At 33.6% G+C, this 22,796-nt stretch overlaps 3 protein-coding genes across 3 annotated transcripts; 1 reads left to right on the plus strand and 2 right to left on the minus strand.

The window, feature by feature from the left end:
* Positions 1-1,294: 1,294 nt before the first annotated feature.
* On the minus strand, positions 1,295-2,886 carry LOC100266002 (E3 ubiquitin-protein ligase PUB23). Its single transcript, XM_002265403.5, has one exon. It carries the CDS (start codon positions 2,767-2,769, stop codon positions 1,534-1,536), a length of 1,236 nt encoding a protein of 411 aa, XP_002265439.2. The 5' UTR covers positions 2,770-2,886; the 3' UTR covers positions 1,295-1,533.
* On the plus strand, positions 2,885-5,125 carry LOC104880005 (dof zinc finger protein DOF3.5-like). The gene is made up of 2 exons (XM_010655015.1): positions 2,885-2,928; positions 4,438-5,125. Exons 1-2 carry the CDS (start codon positions 2,885-2,887, stop codon positions 5,123-5,125), a joined length of 732 nt encoding a protein of 243 aa, XP_010653317.1.
* Positions 5,126-9,613: 4,488 nt separating this feature from the next.
* Positions 9,614-11,151, minus strand: LOC100250551 (E3 ubiquitin-protein ligase PUB23). The gene has a single exon (XM_002267402.5). It carries the CDS (start codon positions 11,032-11,034, stop codon positions 9,799-9,801), a length of 1,236 nt encoding a protein of 411 aa, XP_002267438.1. The 5' UTR covers positions 11,035-11,151; the 3' UTR covers positions 9,614-9,798.
* Between the last annotated feature and the right edge of the window lie 11,645 nt (positions 11,152-22,796).

Genomic DNA, 22,796 nt, shown 5'->3' on the forward strand with positions numbered 1-22,796 from the left:
CTATATAAGGGAATTAGGTGCCATATATCAAGCTACGAGCCTTACTGCAACAGAAGTCTAGCTCCCCACTTTGTTAGACCAACTCCAGTCCATTTATTTTCAATTTTTCACTTTCTCCGACAGAAAGGTGCAAGCTGTGTGCCCTTCCACACATCAGAGACAAAGTTCTAGATACATGCCTACAATCCCGATCACTGCAATGCTCAATAAGAGTGGTTTCAGGGTTGCAGCGACTGAGCCAATAATTCTGACCAGGTCCGACTAGCTAGAACCAATGGTGGAGGTGAGAGGTAAGCACGGCAAGATGAACATAAAAAATGGATGGTCTCTATTTATTTTATTTGTTGCAACCCCAATTAAAGAAAAACATCTTAAGTCAATCCCCTAAACAAACCTTCCAATTTAGGCCATTAGTAATTCAGCAGTGACGTGAAAGCATAATGGCACTGGTTTTGTGATCTCATATTAGGTACAATTACCAAAAGCGAGAAGAATGATAACTATTGGTTGCTTGTATGTGCTTGCTTTCATGCTTATTTTATCTAGTCATTGGAAGCCATTGATCCTTTTAAATCCCACCTTCGATACTTGAAGATATATATATATATAGAGAGAGAGAGAGAGAGAGATAACTATTGGTTGCTTGTATGTGCTTCCTTTCATGCTTATTTTATCTAGTCATTGGAAGCCATTGATCCTTTTAAATCCCACCTTCGATACTTGAAGATATATATATATATATATATATAGAGAGAGAGAGAGAGAGAGAGAGAGAGAGAGAGAGAGATAACTATTGGTTGCTTGTTTGTGCTTGCTTTCATGCTTATTTTATCTAGTCATTGGAAGCCATTGATCCTTTTAAATCCCACCTTCGATACTTGAAGATATATATATATATATATATATATATATATATATATATATAGAGAGAGAGAGAGAGAGAGAGAGAGAGAGAGAGAGAGTAAGCTAGCTGTCCACAGAATACCCTTCTATCTCCCCTTTCTTAACGTCATGTTAAAAATTAGATCTAGAATCCCCGGTTGACCCGCAGTGCTGATCTTCAAATTTGATCTAAAAATTATTGCTGTGAAAATTCAAAGGAGCAAACTTGTACATATTGGACTTGAAAATTTGAGGATGTGTTCCAAATGCCAGCTCCTGCATGATGATGTGCTGCACATTTCAAGACAAAGCCTAAAAATTAATTAAAATCCAAAGTTTTCTTCACCTGGTAAACCACCTCAGTGACATATTCTTTTGGGAAGGTTCATCTCTGTCTTGACATTTTCAACTATTGTAAGAATTGATTCGTTGAAGGAGACCAAGAACAACCAACTACAAGAGGATCTCTGAAATGTTGTGTGGAACATAAATTTTCTGAAAATAGCAATCTATGTGCCATAAAATGTTTCAGTGGGCACTGCTTAATGCCCGTGTAGAGAGTCTATTCTAAGGTATTCATCCAATCAATTAATTATGTACACAAAAGGGGGAAAATAAGAAAGAATGAATTTGCACGTTCTCTCGGTGGGCCTATGGATATGAAGAAAGCAAATTGGTGGGTATGCATGGAGAGTTCTTCCATGCCCTGGCATGCAATCTGAGGATATCTCTGGTTTTCTCCTTGGTCCTGCTCCCACAATCCACTTGAAGCACTAAACACAATTTCGCCACAACACCCAGCTGCGACATCTCTTGAAGAACACTTGGAGTTGCAGAGAACTTGGAAATGGAATACAGAATTCTCACTGCCCGTTCACTTGCCACGTGAGAAACCCTCAGTATCTTCTTTGACACTATAGCCATCCCGGCTGCATGCTTCAACAGTTCGGCTCTTCCTTCCGCGCACCCGCATAGCTGATCCAACACCGTTAGGATCATCTCACAAGCCCTTTTTTCTGAAGAAGCGAGAAGAAGCTCTGTCAATATCGAAACTGCGCCGGCTTCCACTGCTTTGACCTTGTTTCTCCCCCATGGACAAACCTCAATTAGTAGTTTGAGTGTAGCTTTTGTGGCCTGGTGAGATATATGATCCTGCAAAACTTGCACTGCTTCCACGAAGAATTCGGGTTTCAAGGCGATTAATTGTATTGGATCAGCAACTTGGAGCATCGAACTCAATAGCATTACAGCATAAGCTCGGGACTCGTAGTTTCCTCGTTGTAGTACTCGTACCAAGCAACCCACAAATTCACCATTTTTTCCCACAAGCTTCTTGAGCCCGGCTTCTGACAGTAGGAGATAATGGAGAATGCTTAGAGCTTCACTGCTCGCGCTCCTGGACTCTAGCCCTTTATCTGATTCCTCTTCGAATGTTGTGAAGTTGGCTTTGCTCACTATTGAAGCTAAGAATTCAACTGCACCGGCGGACTCAATGCACCGCTTGTTGGCGTCGCTCTCAGCCGCAAGGGCTCGAAGTTTTCCGATACATTTCATCTGCAACTGTGGAGACTTAGCATCATTGAGAAGCTTCACGATCTGGATCTTGTTGATCGGAATCTTGGGCGTCGGAATACGCTCTACACCGTTTGAAGCATGGAGAGTACACCACGCCTGAATCAGCCGCCGGAGAGTGTGGTTGGGAGTCAGATCGGAGTCCGCCGACAGAACCTGTTTCGTCGCAGGACAGGTGTTATTTTTGCCGGAAAACAACCACTTCTCGATGCTCTCCCGATCGTACGTTATACCCGTTGACACCGTCACCGGATCTTTCATAATCTCCAAAGAAATCGGGCAGAGGAAAAATGGAGGAACATCGATTTCTTCCATCACCCAGAAGATGAGCTGAATCAAGAATCAAGTTTAAAAGAAATCTTGAGAAATATCAGAGGGTAGAATTTGAATTTGAACTTGAAGCTGTTGAGGATAGTTGAGATGTTTGAAGATGGGAGGGATCTGGGATGAGAGCTTTATAAATAGGAGTGAGAGGTTCAAAACATGAGAAAGTCAAAACACGGAAAATAGGAACGTTGAGAAAGTGTGTATGATGAGATAGAAGACTTTTCCAAGGGCTAGGAAAGGCTCAGGAATCACAAACTTTACCAAGTCTATCTCATTATATCTGCACGTGCCCACTCCTTTGACTTTCTCTCTCTAACTCAACTCCATTGGATGCCGACAAGTTGTGTTGGGGAGGACGTGTGCGCTTCTTCGATCACTCCCTCCCCATAGCTGTGGCCAGCTCCGTTGACTAGCCGTTGGTACAGGGAACTTACTGTGCTCCTCATCAATATCAGGCTTCTGATTGCTCCTTTCTGGGTTAAAGTCAACTTAAATCATTTTTGACATTATCAATGAAAGGTGGTGGGTTATTAGGGTGGTTTGCTTCTGGAATTTTCTGCATTAACGGTCAAATTTAGTGCTGGTTGGATTTGAATTTTGAGTTCATTTTGATTTCTTGGCTTAATGGTTGTGCCTTTTTAGTGCTTTAGGGAGGTAGCCTTCCTTCAATATTGAGTTCGTACATGCCAACTTGGAAGGTGGTTAATGGAAAATTAAATTTTTTTTTAAGTAATTACCATAAGACATTGTCCAAGACACTTCATAATCCATATAAGAAAAATTAGTTTCAGAGCCCAAACGTAAGATCACATGATATCTTGAATTCAATTTGATTTGAATTTTATATGTTTCTTGAATAGGAATAACAACAGGTGAGTTTGAGACTATTCACCTCCATCTCAATTATATCCCATTTATTTAAAATAATTTTCATTCTTGTCTTATTTAAAACATTAAATTAGACGGGATGGGTATGAAAAATTCTCATATCCGTCCCACCTCGTCCTATTTAACCTTTTTTTGAAATTTTAAAATTTTTTTAAATCATTTTTAAATTTTTTAATTACATTAAAATGAATATATTTTATAAATAAATAAATTATTATAATTTTTTAACTTATTTTATTAAAAAGTATTTTATTATTATCTATATATTAAAAATAAAAAAAATTAAATTAATTTTAAAAATTAATTTTATATATAATTTTGACAAGACAACACCCAAACCTCTCTTGAACTCATCTCGGATTAAAAAGAATCTCAAACTCATCCTATTAGAGACAGGACAAGATGGGACGTATAAGATGGGTACTTGAAAAAACTCGTTACATTATTGTCCTTATCCTTGAAATGGTTTTCTTTGTTATATTTTATGCTTAGTTTTATCCTAAAAGGCTTTCAAAACGAAATTTACACTATCTTAAGTTTTATCCTAAAATGTTTTTAAAATAAAAATGATAGGCATCTTGCCCTTAAAAAAAGAAGAATAATTTAAAATAAATGAATAAATATATGCATAAAGGACGAATCTATTGATTTTAAGACATATTAAGTTATATTAATTTCAATGCGGGATAGAGCCAAACTTAGTGAATGGGATTTGGATGACGATGATGTGAAGTGTGTTGATAAATATTGGGCTTGAACACGTGCTAGAAGAAACCCACTGCTAAGTAGCACCACTAGTAGTAGAAGAAGACTGCCCGCCGGCGGAGGCTGCAGGAAGAACCGGAGAGGCAAGTCGTTCAGGATATTGACCGATCGCCTTGCCTCCAAGGGTTTGGCCAGTGATCCTGACCCTGACCCTCGTGGAAGTGCCTTGGCTGACTCCGCCACTACCTCTTCTGGGCTACACGATGCTTCCGCTTCCAATATTGATCTTGCTCTTGTTTATGCCAACTTCCTAAACCAGAAGCCGGAGCCAAAGTCAACAGGGTTTGAAATGCCAGAATTGCCTTGTGAATTCCATCCATCTTTCCAGCTTTCATCAACTCTTTCAACGTCGAACACCAGCCTGGATTCATCACATATTCAATTACCGCCGGACACTCATTTGAGTGAGGATAACCAGGTCTATCTTAGTGGCTTCCACCCTATTCACACCCATCATGACCATGACTCTGCCAATATTTATGGGCTGCCACCACTGCCAGGCCAAGAGGTTGCTCCTCTGGAGATGTTGTGGCCCATTTCTCAAGCCATGGTTCAGAATCAGACCTTGCACGAGACACAATTGCCAGCTCTGCACCCAGAAGCTGCTCAACATCCAAATCATGTAGCTGTCACTGCTGGTAACTGGAGCCCATTTGATTTGTCATGCTACGAAACCTTCTCTCGGCCTTGAGAGATTCCATTTTGCTTATTGTTTTCTTGTTTTACTTGCTATATAATCTTGTATACAATGGAAAGCTTATAATGAAATAATTTTCAGGTGTCAACAAATATATGCTTTATAGTTAAATTCACAATGATAAATACTTCCTAAAAGAACAGCCATGACGTTTAACTTCTGGAGAGACTAGATGTACCCAACAGTGCCATATTGGGATTTCGTTTACAGATCATATGATGTGCTTCGTAATGGATCAAAGAGCCTCACTACATGAGAAATAATAATAATAATAGTAATAATATATATGGTTTTGGCGGGACAAGTTTGTGAAAATAAGGTTGAACTGCTCAGGCAATGGAGATTGAAAAAAGAGTGTTTGAGCTAATTGATGATCTAATCTCCTTAGTCCTGTACAACCTGAGCGATACAGAATATCAATTTCATGTTGGGATAATCCTAATTATATATTAAGCAATATATGCTGATTGTCTGTTGCTAATTTTACTAGTGGATTAGGGTTGAGGATTTGAGACCAAATACAAATAGAGCTGCCACCATCAAGTGTGGAACTGGTTGAAGAATAATGTGCGGGAGTGCTGTTTCTGTTCAGCTACTAATTACTCAAAAGAATAAGCAATGGGGAAATAAGCCCATAATGTACATCAAGTTAACAGCCATTCCTCTGGGACAATTTCCTTGGAAAGCTCTCGCCTTCGGGATTTGATCCTCAAGCCCACTTTCGTTGAGTCTTGAGGCCAGTACAGAACAAGCAGACCTTCTCTTCCTGAGTTTCAAAGATTGTGCCTTGAAGGACTGAAGTTCAAATCCCAGTTCTCGATGAGCAAATCATTGATCCTAACTAATTAAGTGAATTAAATTAATCTCCTTCATCAAAGAAGATTGTTTCCTTGGTTAAGAAACATTTTGCAGACCAGTGGATATGTAGATTAAGACATTACTGAAATCAAAGAAACATGAGAAGCAGATTTTAATACTTTTATCAGATAGTTTCCGTAACTGTAGTTCGAGGCTCTCCTGTTTCCCTATTGACATAGAATTAACTTTCTGATTGTAGAGCTAAAGATGCCAATAAACTATCTGGTCCATCTTCTCAGAAGTGTCAAATGGAACGAAATTAAGAATTGCATGCAGTGGTTTTGGTTTGTTATGAACCATATAGATGGAGCAGCTAGCATATATAAAATGCTGAGTGGGGCGACATTTCTGGGCATGTGGATTAGCAAATTTGGCTTAGAAAATTGAAAGACTTGTTATGAGTCATCACCAACATAAAACTCAGGGCATCACACATGATCCCAGACAGACCCATGATCCAAGAATTAAATTGTCTTCTCATAAACATATCAGTGCTGACAAACTTCTAGGGCAAAGGAACTATTAAGTCTGATAGAATCGGATAATTAATTGAAGCTTAATGATCAGTATAAATTATTATCAAGATAAGCTTCATGAATATATTAGTTTAATACTTGGGGGATTTTTACGCACTATTTTTATACTAGTAGTACGTGTATCCTTGTGCGCGCCATGAAAGAGAAGCCATTGGCATTGGAAGAGATGCCATCGCCTTTCTCATAAGAGAAGAATGACCATGATCAGACAAAGAGCTTCACTAGTGATTTGCAGTTTGGCCTTAGCATGTTTTAGTGTAGGCAAATCAGGAGCCTCAGCATGGTATCTAGAGGGCACCCCCAGTTTGACCAGCTGCCTATATATGTTGTTTGAATTTTATCTTTCAAGGATTCAATTTTTTTTCTTTTTTCTTTTTTTCAGGTCTGTATTTTCGCTTCACTATGATAATCAAAAAGTGAAATTTTGTGACCAACTGCAAAGGCATCTCAAAATCCAGGTTACTGAAAAGAGACCAAATCTATATGTGTAGCGTTATAATAAACAATAAGCAGACTCAATCCTCCTAGAAAGTAGTAGTTAAAGGAGGGAACCAGTAAAGTTTATTAGTTCAACACAGGACCGATTTCATTTAAGATCAAGACAAATAAATTAATTAATTGTGGACTTAGCTCCAGAACTTTGAATTAGTCCAATAATTAAGCACATGCCATTTCTTATTCAAATTTGGCGGCACGTACGTCTAAGTGCCCCGCGCCGCCCCACCCCCACCCCACCTCGAAGTGGTTGCGATTGAGTTGACCACTGCTAACTTGCTGATAAATTTTTAGAATCACTGGTATTTCTATGTACAACAAGGGATGTATATATGGATCTAATCCACCAATTGCTTACCTGGAAATTAATGTGGTTTATAGCTACCAAGCTCACCTCATTTCTCCATTAAATTAAATTAAGGATAATATTAAGAAGATATTTGATATAGTTTTATACTTAAGTTGATTCTAAGATAAACCATTGATTTAAAACTTATCATTTGATAAGTTTTATAAAATTTATTTTAAATCATCAAATTAACATATTTAACTTCATGAGTTAAAACTAATATTTACCTAATTAATTTTAAACGATAGTTACTTTAATCAATTTTAATTAATAAATTTATTCGTTAAACATTTACATTTAAAGTATTATAGATATATAAAATAATTAACCATAAAATAATTATAATAAAAAAGAAGTCATGGATATGGAATTATGGTTATAAAATATGCTCTTATTAGTAGAAGTGGGTAAATGATGTTTAAAAAAAAATGTTAAGAAGAAGTTAACTATTTTAACATAATATTTAAAATTATTTTTAATTTTTAATTATGATATTAAATTATTTTATCAGACATATTTAATCTATTTAATGATTTAAATTAAGTTATCGAGTCATTAAATAAATTTACCAAACATCATTTAAACCAAATAGTGCTTTTTTTTTTCTCTAAGTTCAATTATTGGTGGATGACATCTTCACTTTTTTTACTTTTATTTTGTAAATGAATATACGGATGTAACAAATTTCATAACAACTCGCTAGAAAATGCTTAAAATGTAAAACAACTGGAACAATTTTCTCTCTTCCATGTAGATATTATCCATTATGGGTCTAATAGATCTTCATCAACTTTAAAATACGTCTACTTGGTTAAGCTTCGTCCCATATAAATGTTATTCCCTGTGAGCCCCGTTAGCTTTCATGGGTTTCAAATACATTTAAGATAAACTCATACATGGATAGTGTTATAAACTTTCTCTATTTGATGTGAGATATCGCATTACCCCTCATGCAAACGAAGGAGATAAACATCCCTTTTTAGGCCAAACAAAATCTCATACCATGGTAAGAATTGGTTTTAATATCATTTGGAATCACTCATTCCTTCAATGACGCTCATGACATTGGAACGTGTCTACTTTATTAACAAAAATTCATATATACAATATGGTGATCATGAACATTTTTCCCCAATCGACATGAAATGTCAAAGTTACTATAAATTAAGAAAGCTATAATTTATCTATATAAGGGAATTAGGTGCCATATATCAAGCTACGAGCCTTACTGCAACAGAAGTCTAGCTCCCCACTTTGTTAGACCAACTCCAGTCCATTTATTTTCAATTTTTCACTTTCTCCGACAGAAAGGTGCAAGCTGTGTGCCCTTCCACACATCAGAGACAAAGTTCTAGATACATGCCTACAATCCCGATCACTGCAATGCTCAATAAGAGTGGTTTCAGGGTTGCAGCGACTGAGCCAATAATTCTGACCAGGTCCGACTAGCTAGAACCAATGGTGGAGGTGAGAGGTAAGCACGGCAAGATGAACATAAAAAATGGATGGTCTCTATTTATTTTATTTGTTGCAACCCCAATTAAAGAAAAACATCTTAAGTCAATCCCCTAAACAAACCTTCCAATTTAGGCCATTAGTAATTCAGCAGTGACGTGAAAGCATAATGGCACTGGTTTTGTGATCTCATATTAGGTACAATTACCAAAAGCGAGAAGAATGATAACTATTGGTTGCTTGTATGTGCTTGCTTTCATGCTTATTTTATCTAGTCATTGGAAGCCATTGATCCTTTTAAATCCCACCTTCGATACTTGAAGATATATATATATATATATATATATATATATATATATATATATAGAGAGAGAGAGAGAGAGAGAGAGAGAGAGAGAGAGAGTAAGCTAGCTGTCCACAGAATACCCTTCTATCTCCCCTTTCTTAACGTCATGTTAAAAATTAGATCTAGAATCCCCGGTTGACCCGCAGTGCTGATCATCAAATTTGATCTAAAAATTATTGCTGTGAAAATTCAAAGGAGCAAACTTGTACATATTGGACTTGAAAATTTGAGGATGTGTTCCAAATGCCAGCTTCTGCATGATGATGTGCTGCACACTTCAAGACAAAGCCTAAAAATTAATTAAAATCCAAAGTTTTCTTCACCTGGTAAACCACCTCAGTGACATATTCTTTTGGGAAGGTTCATCTCTGTCTTGACATTTTCAACTATTGTAAGAATTGATTCGTTGAAGGAGACCAAGAACAACCAACTACAAGAGGATCTCTGAAATGTTGTGTGGAACATAAATTTTCTGAAAATAGCAATCTATGTGCCATAAAATGTTTCAGTGGGCACTGCTTAATGCCCATGTAGAGAGTCTATTCTAAGGTATTCATCCAATCAATTAATTATGTACACAAAAGGGGGAAAATAAGAAAGAATGAATTTGCACGTTCTCTCGGTGGGCCTATGGATATGAAGAAAGCAAATTGGTGGGTATGCATGGAGAGTTCTTCCATGCCCTGGCATGCAATCTGAGGATATCTCTGGTTTTCTCCTTGGTCCTGCTCCCACAATCCACTTGAAGCACCAAACACAATTTCGCCACCACACCCAGCTGCGACATCTCTTGAAGAACACTTGGAGTTGCAGAGAACTTGGAAATGGAATACAGAATTCTCACTGCCCGTTCACTTGCCACGTGAGAAACCCTCAGTATCTTCTTTGACACTATAGCCATCCCGGCTGCATGCTTCAACAGTTCGGCTCTTCCTTCCGCGCACCCGCATAGCTGATCCAACACCGTTAGGATCATCTCACAAGCCCTTTTTTCTGAAGAAGCGAGAAGAAGCTCTGTCAATATCGAAACTGCGCCGGCTTCCACTGCTTTGACCTTGTTTCTCCCCCATGGACAAACCTCAATTAGTAGTTTGAGTGTAGCTTTTGTGGCCTGGTGAGATATATGATCCTGCAAAACTTGCACTGCTTCCACGAAGAATTCGGGTTTCAAGGCGATTAATTGTATTGGATCAGCAACTTGGAGCATCGAACTCAATAGCATTACAGCATAAGCTCGAGACTCGTAGTTTCCTCGTTGTAGTACTCGTACCAAGCAACCCACAAATTCACCATTTTTTCCCACAAGCTTCTTGAGCCCGGCTTCTGACAGTAGGAGATAATGGAGAATACTTAGAGCTTCACTGCTCGCGCTCCTGGACTCTAGCCCTTTATCTGATTCCTCTTCGAATGTTGTGAAGTTGGCTTTGCTCACTATTGAAGCTAAGAATTCAACTGCACCGGCGGACTCAATGCACCGCTTGTTGGCGTCGCTCTCAGTCGCAAGGGCTCGAAGTTTTCCGATACATTTCATCTGCAACTGTGGAGACTTAGCATCATTGAGAAGCTTCACGATCTGGATCTTGTTGATCGGAATCTTGGGCGTCGGAATACGCTCTACACCGTTTGAAGCATTGAGAGTGCACCACGCCTGAATCAGCCGCCGGAGAGTGTGGTTGGGAGTCAGATCGGAGTCCGCCGACAGAACCTGCTTCGTCGCCGGACAGGTGTTATTTTTGCCCGAAAACAACCACTTCTCGATGCTCTCCCGATCGTACGTTATACCCGTTGACACCGTCACCGGATCTTTCATAATCTCCAAAGAAATCGGGCAGAGGAAAAATGGAGGAACATCGATTTCTTCCATCACCCAGAAAAGGAGCTGAATCAAGAATCAAGTTTAAAAGAAATCTTGAGAAATATCAGAGGGTAGAATTTGAATTTGAACTTGAAGCTGTTGAGGATAGTTGAGATGTTTGAAGATGGGAGGGATCTGGGATGAGAGTTTTATATATAGGAGTGAGAGGTTCAAAACATGAGAAAGTCAAAACACGGAAAATAGGAACGTTGAGAAAGTGTTTATCATGAGATAGAAGACTTTTCCAAGGGATAGGAAAGGCTCAGGAATCACAAACTTTACCAAGTCTATCTCATTATATCTGCACGTGCCCACGCCTTTGACTTTCTCTCTCTAACTCAACTCCATTGGATGCCGACAAGTTGTGTTGGGGAGGACGTGTGCGCTTCTTCGATCACTCCCTCCCCATAGCTGTGGCCAGCTCCGTTGACTAGCCGTTGGTACAGGGAACTTACTGTGCTCCTCATCAATATCAGGTTTCTGATTGCTCCTTTCTGGGTTAAAGTCAACTTAAATCATTTTTGACATTATCAACGAAAGGTGGTGGGTTATTAGGGTGGTTTGCTGCTGGAATTTTCTGCATTAACGGTCAAATTTAGTGCTGGTTGGATTTGAATTTTGAGTTCATTTTGATTTCTTGGCTTAATGGTTGTGCCTTTTTAGTGCTTTAGGGAGGTAGCCCTCCTTCATAATTACCATAAGACATTGTCCAAGACACTTCATAATCCATCTAAGAAAAATTAGTTCAGAGCCCAAAAGTAAGATCCACATGATCCCTTGAATTCAATTTGATTTGAATTTTATATCTTTCTTGAATAGGAATAACAACAGGTGAGTTTGAAACGATTCACCTCCATCCCAATCATATCCCATTTATTTAAAATAATTTTCATTTTTGTCTTATTTAAAACATTAAATTAGATGGGACGGGTCTCATATCCGTCCCACCTCGTCCCATTTAACCTTTTTTTGAAATTTTAAAATTTTTTAAAATTATTTTAATATTTTTTAATTACATTAAAATGAATATATTTTATAAATAAATAAATTATTATAATTTTTTAACTTATTTTTATTTAAAAATATTTTTTTATTATCTATATATTAAAAATAGAAAAATTAAATTAATTTTATATATAATTTTGACAAGACAACACTCAAATCCGCCCTAAACTCATCTCGAATTAAAAAGAATCTCAAACTCATCCCATTAGAGAAAGGACAAAATGGGACGTATAAAATGGATACTTGAAAAAACTCGTTACATTATTGTCCTTATCCTTGAAATGCTTTTCTTTATTATATTTTATACTTGGTTTTATTGTAAAAGGCTTTCAAAATGAAATTTACACGTATCTTAAATTTTATCCTAAAATATTTTTAAAATAAAAATGATAGGCATCTTGCCCTTAAGAAAAAAGAATAAATATATGCATAAAGGACGAATTTATTGATTTTAAGACATTAAGTTATATTAATTTCAATGCGCGATAGAGCCAAACTTAGTGAATGGGATTTGGATGACGATGATGTGAAGTGTGCTGATAAATATTGGGCTTGAACACGTGCTAGAAGAAACCCACTGCTAAGTAGCACCACTAGTAGTAGAAGAAGACTGCCCACCTTTGACGAGTGGAAATTTCAAAGCCGCCAGCCATCTTGGCCGGTGGGTTAATTAAGAGTATGTAGGTGTTAGAACCGTGTTTTATCAGCCTTCTTTCAGCTCCATTTTGTCAATTATTAACATCCGCAGTCCCTACTTTTTTTATATTCCAACCCTATGAAAAGTGCCTTAAAAGTCAACCCTCTAATGCACCACTTAGACCGCCGCTATTCACCGGTTTGGCTATGGACTTTTACATTTGTTACACAAGAAAAAAATAAAAATAAAAATGAGATTATAAATCAACAAACATAGTACGTAAAAATAAATAAAATAAATTTTTATTCTATTTCACTTTCAAATGCAATACTTAAATTTGCAATCATACAACATCGTTCCGATTTATAAACTTGATGGACAAAACACCTAAGAATGAGAATAATTAATGCTGACGTAGTAGCAATGAAGCTTTCCTACTTCTTAAAATATGCCATTTATATTATAAACCGGTTTAGGTAAAACCAGCCTTGAAAAGGGTGTACCATATTTGAAAAGTAGACGGTTAACCAAAGCTGAAACCTTCTATTGAAGACAGGATAGAGACTGAGAGAGAGAGGGATGGGGGGTGGTAAAGATGGAGTTAACAACTTCATGGTCACGTGTTCGTTGAAGATAAGGATGAAGTCAAAACGTAATATTAAAATTTGAATAGTTGGAACATATGTTAAATGGAAACTATAAGGATACAAAGAATCATTACGTAATATTAAAATTTGTCACCACATGTTGAGTGGGAAGGTAGGCTGCCAAGCATCAATTATTACCTACCACATTAAAAATATGAAAGCCGTCATCATGTTCTACAATCATAATAATTTCATTTTAAAACCAGACTCTTTCTATTTTTCTCTTAAGACATAAATTATGTGCAGATTATTCCACCTTGGAAACATATTTCTAAATTCAATTTTCTTATTAATATTTTATTTTATTTTTTTCATAATGATATCTAAAGTTGTTAACTGAATCGTGGCAACCCATTTTGTTGAGGTTTAATTCCATTTTCCTCCATGTGTTTTGGATTTGGTCAATATTATAAGACTTAGCATTTGAATACATGAGATTTAATTCATATATGCTACGTTTACTATTGAATCCTAAATGTTGTTGGCATTTTCAATGGGGGTAGGGGACCCGCTAAGAAGCCTGAACCGATCTCCAAAATTTCGTTCAAATTTGCCTACTTGCATTGGACCTACCATTTTAGTATGTTTTGTTTTTCCTTTTATTTTTTGGGACAAAAAAGAAAGAAGAAAAAGTCAATCAACCGAGGTGGCTTCTTCTACCTAACAGGAGAATGTCCTTTTCTGTTACAAGGAAGGTTATAAGTATGGAAAGAATATGGAGTCAGCTTCCCTCCATAACCAAAAAATAAATCTAAGTTTATATTTGGTTACAACCGTCCAAACGAAATATTTTTAAAATTTGAAAGAAAATCAAATATAATTAAAATTATTAAAAAAATTATATACTATTAATTTATTAATTTGTATATAAAAATTTCAAATAAATGAAATAAAATTTAAAATAATATATAAAAATATTTTATTAATTTTAAAAAAATAATCTTAACAAACATTTTATTTTCATTTTCCTTTAAACTTTTCGAATATCAAACACAACTTAAAAAAATAATCTTAAGAAACATTTCAACACCACCAACTCATATTTCACTACAATAATCTCCTCTAAAAATAAAAAAAAAAACCCTATTTGCTTAAAATGTTTTCTATTTTTATTTTCTTAAGAAAATAAAATTTAATTTGATACTTTTGTTTCAGTTTCAGTTTCTCAAAATTGAATTTAGAAAACACAAAAATTGGGGAAAAAAAACTAATTTGGGGTTTTTGGAATTTTATTAAGACAAAAGAAAAATATTATCAAATAATTTTCTTAATAAAATGGACAAAATCATGAATAATATTTTGTTTTATTTATTAGATCATGTTTATAAATGGGCACATTTTTATATTAAAAATTAATTTATTTTAATAAATTAGTTATAAGCATATTAAAACATTTTAATAACATTATTTATGAATAAAAGCATGATTAAAAATGAAAAGACAATTAACAAATTAATGTTGGAAGATTTGATTTCAACATACATATGAAATCATTCAAACTTCAACCATATTTCGTAGTTGATATTTTGTGCAATTGATTTTATTTTTATTGATTTATACATGAAGTTATTCCCTTTTGATTCAATATGCTTTGGAATTTGGTGAAAATCTTTTTTAAATGGAAAAGCATTTGACCATTGAGTGCAAGCCAAATCAGTGGGCTTTACATTTTATTTCTGACGGCATCGGAAAATTCAACATTGGCTTTCATGCAAAAACTTCAACCCACTACTTGTTTGTTTGAGTCACGTTGCCATTTTTCCTCCACGAGGGAATCTTTTTGAAAAAAATGTACGATTCCTTTTGTTTGTCTGCACTTCTAGCTTAGTTTATACTTTCTTCTCTTCTCTCGTGAGCATTGTATACTTCCATGTTTCAAAATTCACAAGTAAATTTTGTTACGAACTTATATTATATATAAAATATAATATAATATAATTTAAGTTCATTTAATTTAATTTAAGAAATAAATTTATTATTTGTGACTTTGACATTAAAAAGTTGTTAGTATATTTTATTTAGTTGACAATTTTGTTCATTAGATATAACTTACTTTTCTAAATTTTATTTGTTTCAATACAATTTTGAATTTCATCAAATTAGACTATTCTAAATTATAAATTTTAAATGGTGGAATTTTATGAACCCTAAAAGAGATAAGCATTCATCAAAACTTGATTGTAAAACTTTTATATTTTTAAAAAATTTCTTAAGAGTTTTAACAAAACTTAAATGTCTTGTCTAGAAATTTCAATAAGGATTTTGCGGTATTCATTAAAGAGTACAAGAGAGTGTTATATTGAAGACGAGGAAAAAGAGTGTTGGTGTTGATAGTATAAGACCCTAGAGAGTAGGTTCATTAAATCAAATAAAATTGTATACAATTTCTTTTATAATTAGTGGATTATTTAGGTATTGAAAAATTATTTACGATTTTTTACATCTAGTAATTTGCTAAGTGATTGCATTTCAAGTTTTATCTTGTGTGTTGTGTGAACTTAATTTTATTTTTTTTTATTTTTTTGCACAAGATTTTTGTTCTGGTTAAAGAATTAATATAATGGGACAAACTATAAGTGGGTAACAAAAATTAATAATTATCTTTTTGCTTGCCTTTAAATAATTTCATTATATTAAGACTAGGCATTAAATTGCTTTTAAAAGTTATCGAATCGAATTCTCAAATAAATTCACATGATCGAAAATGGTTTGAAGTGTACGAAGAAGCACAAATAAAGATGGTGTTGGAATATAGTTTTTATTTTTTATTTTTTTTTAAAAAAAAAGGTTGTACCACCTTAAAATGATAATGATTTATAAAATGATCCCTTAACTATTGATTGCTTTTAAGAATAATTTTAAAAAGTCCTCCTTTGGTATAAGTTATAACTCATTACCCCAAATTTTAGTCAAAACTAATGCGTCCTTAGCAGTAGCATTTTCACAGGGGTGGGACAGGGCTGACCAGCCTGGGCCAGCAGGACCACATGATACCTTTCATTCAAATTTGCCCACTCAGGCTACTTGGACCACCCATTTGCTTATCTTTTCTTTTTTAATTATTATTATTTTATTTTTTATAAGTCAATCAACCAAGCAGGCTTTACCTATCACCTAGGAAAATGACTTTTTAAGTATTTATTGTTACAATCTTAAAATCTTGAAACTAATTCCGTAATAAATTTTAATTATAACGGTTGACACCCAACCCTATAAATATTATTTATTTTAGACCTAAAAGAGGCCCTCACGAGTTTACTATAAAAACTTATTTGAATTCAAAACGGATATTATCTATATGATTGGATGAGAGTCGTTATAAATGGTATTAAAACTGATCATCGATCCTGGTGTGGGAATTTATTTGGTCCTGTATGGAGTATTTGTCCATTTGATACCGTAATCTCATGGGACACAATAAGGATATTGTCCATTTGATACCGTAATATCATGGGACACGATAAGGATATTGTATGACACTTTATATATAGAAACTCCTTTTAACAAGTAAACGCATTTTAAAATCGTGAGAACACCTTTAAGCGTAGAACAAACAAATATCTACACAGTTGAATGCAGGTTGATCATATATTCGTATTCATATATCATATGACAATTAAGAATTGTTGATTAAAAAAGATAACAAATTAAGGATGAAAATGTCCATACTATTTTCATCAAAAATTCCATAATTTAGGACTTCTAATATTAAAAGAGGGTATCAATATTTCACTTATACTTTAATATTTTCCTCTACAAATATCATATACAATTCCAAATATAACACAGAGAAATGCAAAAAAATTATTATTCATGATAAGTTATAAAAAGAAATTAAAACAGTCATGTATGATCAGTCATACAAACTTGATTTCATGATATCGATATCACAGTGTACATATTTTCATTGTCCAATATCTTTATAATATCATATTTATATTAATTTCTTAAAAAAAAAAATATGTATTATTAATGACACCTTGCAGGGGATGAGTCAACAACCAAAAAGGACTTAAGAGCCGGAATGGTATTGACTAGTCCTGAAGGGGCTATGTTGGAATGTGTAGTATAACTAGGCTTTAAGGCCTCAAATAATGAGGCAAAATATGAAATTTTAATTATGGGGGCTGCAAATAGAACCAGTAGTACAAGTAAATTTTTTATTATAAATTAAATTTATGATTAAAAAACTAAAAAAATATTTATAAAATAATATAATATAAAAAAATTATTATAAAAATTATGGGTCTAAATTCTATTGATTTACGATTTTATAAAAATTAGTTGTGTAACATGATATTAGAATTTTGTTCAGATATCATTGCATATTTATTTCCTTGATTTATTAAACTCAAATGAAGCTAGTGTATGATGTACACTATGGATCAAAGTTCTATGAGTTTGAGCATATGAAAAAGTTAATTATCTAATAATCATTGTCGTGAATATGATCACATTACTTCTTTTAATACATTTAATATTATGGTTCGAAAATCAATATCATGAGAAATTTCCTTCTCCTTCAAATATAAAGCTTTCTCATTTCTTTGTTTTAATATTTTCGTCATTATATCATTGTCAAAACATTTTAATCATAAACTTTTTTTTATTGCATAAAACATTAAGTTTTTATTTAGTTGTTTTAATCAAAATTTCAATTAGAGGATGAGGAATGTTAGAAATTCATCGAAGAAGATAAAAGAGAAAATTATTTAAATCTAAAAATTATTAAAAGAAGATTATAACCATTAAAATGAGCAATTTAACTAAAAAATCAATGGTATTTTTTCGATACCATATAAAAAATACATCATCAATCAACTGATATTACATTACATAGTATCTTAAGATCTTATTTGTAAACATGATAGCTAGAATTTTTGTAGCCTAGCATTTTTCTAAAATGACATATCATAAAAGAAAGGTTGTACCATATTTACAGGTATCAATTGAAAAGAAGAATTATAATAAGACAGGAAAAGTACTCTCATCATGACTTTGCTCGGCATATTTAAATCTGTGGTCCAATTCCAAAAGAGGATGGTACGTAAGTCTTAAATATGGGCTGGGGAAATGAATTTCAAATGCCAAAATGTTCAAAATTTAGAAAAATCTAAAGTGAGGAATGGTGGAGAAAGATCAGCATTTCAAAATCAATGAAGCAATAAGACTCTAAATCTCTATCGTTGACTCAAACTGAACACTATTTTTAAAAAAGAAAAAAAAAAAAGTCCAAATTCAAAAGTTGATCAAAATAAGGCTAACTCAGTTTGGAAGGTTATGGTGGATTCTTCATTGTCTTCAAGGCTGAATACACTGAATATGAGCCCTAGGAAAAATGATGAAGAGAAATAAAAAATTGAATGAGAGAAAAACTTGGCACATGAAATATTACCTTAGAAAATCATCGTGAAAGAGGATTCTTTCTATTTTTTATTCATATTTTTCACGTGTTCTCGTTTTTTCACCTCAAGTTTGAATTATTGTCAATAAAATGGATTTGAGTATTCAATATTTTAGGTTATGTTTGGTTTCTAAAAAATTTGAGAGAAAATACAAAAATATAAAATATATAAAAAAAAAAAGCAAATTAAAACTTAATAAAGTATTTTTATTTGTTACTTTAAATTTATTTTACTTACATTAATTCATCAATATAAAGATTATATAACTTTAAAATTAATTTTAATTATATTTGATTTTCTTTTCCATTTTTCATAATATAATCAAACATAAAAAAAAAAAAAAAAAAAATCATTTTTTAGAAATATTTTTTTAGTATTTTTTTGAAACCAAATATAACCTTAATTTTTTGAAATCTTCGAAATTTGTGTTGGCTTTTTCAACGAGTTAAACTAAATGTAATAATGTTATTTGAAAAAGAAAGCATTTTAGATCACTAAAATTTTGTTTAGGTTGGTGAGAAGATCATCATTTTCTACTAAATCAATGTATAGTATGGAAATAAAAGGATATTCCCAGTAACTATTTCCTAAAATCCTTTTTCTAATTCGATTAGGATTCGTTGGGATTTGAGATATGGTTTCTTTCTCTTCTTTTTGGTTGCTTTTCTTTCTTGGGCCATGAACAGTCTTTGTAGACTTTTTTGTGCGCTTGGGTGGACCATCTTTTGTTCAGGTGCCATCTTTATCTTTTGTCATTTATCTACAAGAGCAACATAAAATTGATATATGTAATAATTCTATTCATAATCATATACTAAGATACTAATGATTAAGGTTCTTGAAATTAAAACAATTTTCTTATGAAAACCATTCATTTGATCAGATTGCCAAAGAATTTGGGCTTGGGCTGTGGGGCCTGGTGCCGTGGCCCAAACAGCCCAACTACATCAACTTTCTTACACTGCGCTCTCGTTGTGGACCCTGTTGCCAAGATATTACAATTGGCCAGGCCCAAGCCAAGCCTCAATCTCTTCCCCAATCCCACATTAGATTTTCAACCATGCTTGGTAACAATTAGGAATGACATGTAACAGTTTTTTTACGATACAAAACCCATCATGTCCCCTAATAAAACATTATTGGGATAAAAATAAGCAGGGTAGGGGGGTTAGAGGATTTTTTAATTGGACCAATTTTTTCAAATACCAACCTCGTCTTGTCTCTATAAACAAATTAGTGACAAGTTTGACACTTTTTTTAATCCAGGTAGGATTGTGCGAGTTCAAATATTACAATGTGTTGTCCCACCCTTTTATATGTATAATTAAATAAAAAAAATTATTTCATTTTACCCCTTTTAACTCCATGGCAAATAAAAAAAAAATCATTTTTTAGAAAAAAAATTATAATATTTATTTGTTTATAAATTACACTTTTTTAATGTAAAAAATTTTAAATTATTTAAAAAAAAATTAAAATTAGAAAAGAAAAAGTTAAATAGGTGCAAATATGAGAATTTTTCATATATATTTCATTCAATTCGTCATTTTTAGTACTAGTATCATAATAGATTTAGGGAGAATTGTATTTTGGGCCCAGCTGGGCCCAAAAATTAACATTTGGTCCATATATCATGTATATTTAAGCCCAAAACTCAAACAAAGTATAAAAATTAAGATGAAGGATATTTGTCTTTCATTAATCCCTAAAATACCTTTAACTCTTACATAGGTGCAAGTGAGTGTGAATTTCAATTTTTTTATGTTTTTTTTCCCTTTTTTATTTCCTATTAAGTATTATTCATTTCTAACTTTTTTTCTTTTTCTTTTTCTTCCAATCTATATTTCTATTTTATGTCAAATAAAAAAGCAATAATGTTTTTTTGTTTTTCATTTTTAAAGATATTGAATCTTTTTGCTCTTATTGTAAGCAATGATAAAAATTTTGGAATTTTTCATCCAAATATTTTTTATCTTTTTGTATTTCTCTTTTTGTTTAATTTTATTTTTTTATTTTAAATTTATATTACCCTTTCATTTATATTTTTATCTTGTTTTTAATTATTTTTTATATTTTCTACATTAACCATATTTTAAAAAATTTTAAAATTGACTATCACTTCACTTTATTTTATATATATATACTTTTAGTTTTTTAATTTTTAATGTTTTTATTTTAAAATTTTTAAAAAGATAAATTTATTGAAAAAAATAACTAAGATTTGAAATTCTAATATTATATTAATAATATTTTTTTTTTATCTAGATAGACTAATGCAAAGTATTTTGACTCATAACAAGAAAATTGTCAATTCAATTTTTTAGTTAAACTTTTGAAATTTATTATCTAAAAATTATTGAAAGTGGTATTTAATTTTTTTTTTATTGACTTTCAAACTTTTCTAATTTTTTACTTGAAAGGTAATAGAAAATGTTTATAAAAAAAATAGTTTTTCATTTTTTAAATAAATGAGTATAAATATATTAAAAGAATTAAAGATAATCTTACTAAAAAATTTGATAAATATGTGTAGACCCCATCGGATGGTGGGAATTTTATTTTTATTTTTTTATTTTTTCTTCTTTTCTTTTATGTTTATTTTCATTATTATTTTTTTTAATTTTATTTTTTTTGCCACCTCAAGAACGAGCTGTTCTGGGGCGACGAGATGGGACTGGAGGCAAGAAAAAATAGAGCTCGAGTGGGCTGTTTTGGCGGCCAGAGGGGACAGAAAGAAAAAGAAAAAGGATAGAGGAAGTGACATGAGGATTTTGGGGGTCACGGAGGAGGGTTTGGCTAGAGTAGCAAAGAAAAGAAGCAAAACAGAGGAACGGGAAAAGAGGGAGAGGAGTTGGGAAAGAGGGGTTGAAAAAGGATTTTCAACAGAGATATTTTTGGGACTCCAAGGTGCGAATCAAAGAGCATATTTAACTGATTTATGAGTTGCATTGACTGTGCTATGGTTCATTTCGTTTTCTTTGCTTTGGTGTTGTTAGAATTATTTTGTCTCTGTTTCATTTGAGTTTGATGCCCGAAAATCATGCTTTTTATTTCTGTTAATTCCACCTGCCCTGGCCATGGATGTCACCTGAAAATGGGGATCTCCATCCATAACCAGTCAAGTCCAGTCACATAAACCCACCACCTCTTTTTTGTAAAGCTCGGTAAGACTGTTTCTGGTTTTCTTTTCTTATTTGTTTGCTTGGAAAATCTTCGTATCAGCTACTTTATTTCCTGGTCATTTTTTAGTGTTTTGGTTTCTCGATTTTTCTCGGGTATTTTCTCCACTAAGACGTCGTTTGGCTGTCGAGAAAGCACAAGAGAATTGTTGCTGTTTGGAGTGAAGCTTTTATTGGGTTTCTAATTTTAGAAATTTTCCTGGAGTCCTAGAGGGAAACGTCTCTTGAATTGAAAAGTTTCCACTTCTTGAGTTGGGGTCCTGTTGAGGCCTCGCGTCCCTGATAATCCACGTAGTTGCCAAATGGGTGGACGCATGATCTCAACCAGTACAGGTTCTTGATTCAATCGTAATACCTGCAAAAGGCATCCAGAAAAGGTGTTCGGACGCACCATCCGATGGTTTTGTTAGCCATGGTTAGAGAGATAGAGATAAATCAGTTGGCCTTTTACCAAGTATAGCAAGCTTACCTTCCTCTTTGTGTGAAGGTTCATATATATAGTATCAGAGGCTTTGTTTCTCTCTTTAATGGTAGGGAGATATTTTGTGTTGTCATGATAACACTAGGTGGTGGCAGGGCCATCATCATCCTACGGGCGGCTGACAGAGATCGTGGTAGTTACTGCGATTGTCAGAAATCGTGGGAAGTGATCGTAGGAAGTGACTTGCTGTCACTTCATTCTTGTCCTTTCACCCTGCAGGTGGCGGAACGTGGGTCATGGCAGGCTGTTGTGATAACATGTAAGACTTGCTTACTTTAGTCAATGATCCGGACAAACATACCCGGATAGTGTATGTCGGTCGTCCGGATGCGCTGTGGCAGTCGTCCGGATGTTATGTTTGTGAGTGTCGTGTGCCTCTCCTTGAGGAAGTCCGGATAGGAGAGGCGTGCCACGTGT

The sequence above is a fragment of the Vitis vinifera genome, chromosome 8 (assembly GCF_030704535.1).
Source record: "Vitis vinifera cultivar Pinot Noir 40024 chromosome 8, ASM3070453v1".
Classification (NCBI taxonomy): Eukaryota; Viridiplantae; Streptophyta; class Magnoliopsida; order Vitales; family Vitaceae; genus Vitis; species Vitis vinifera.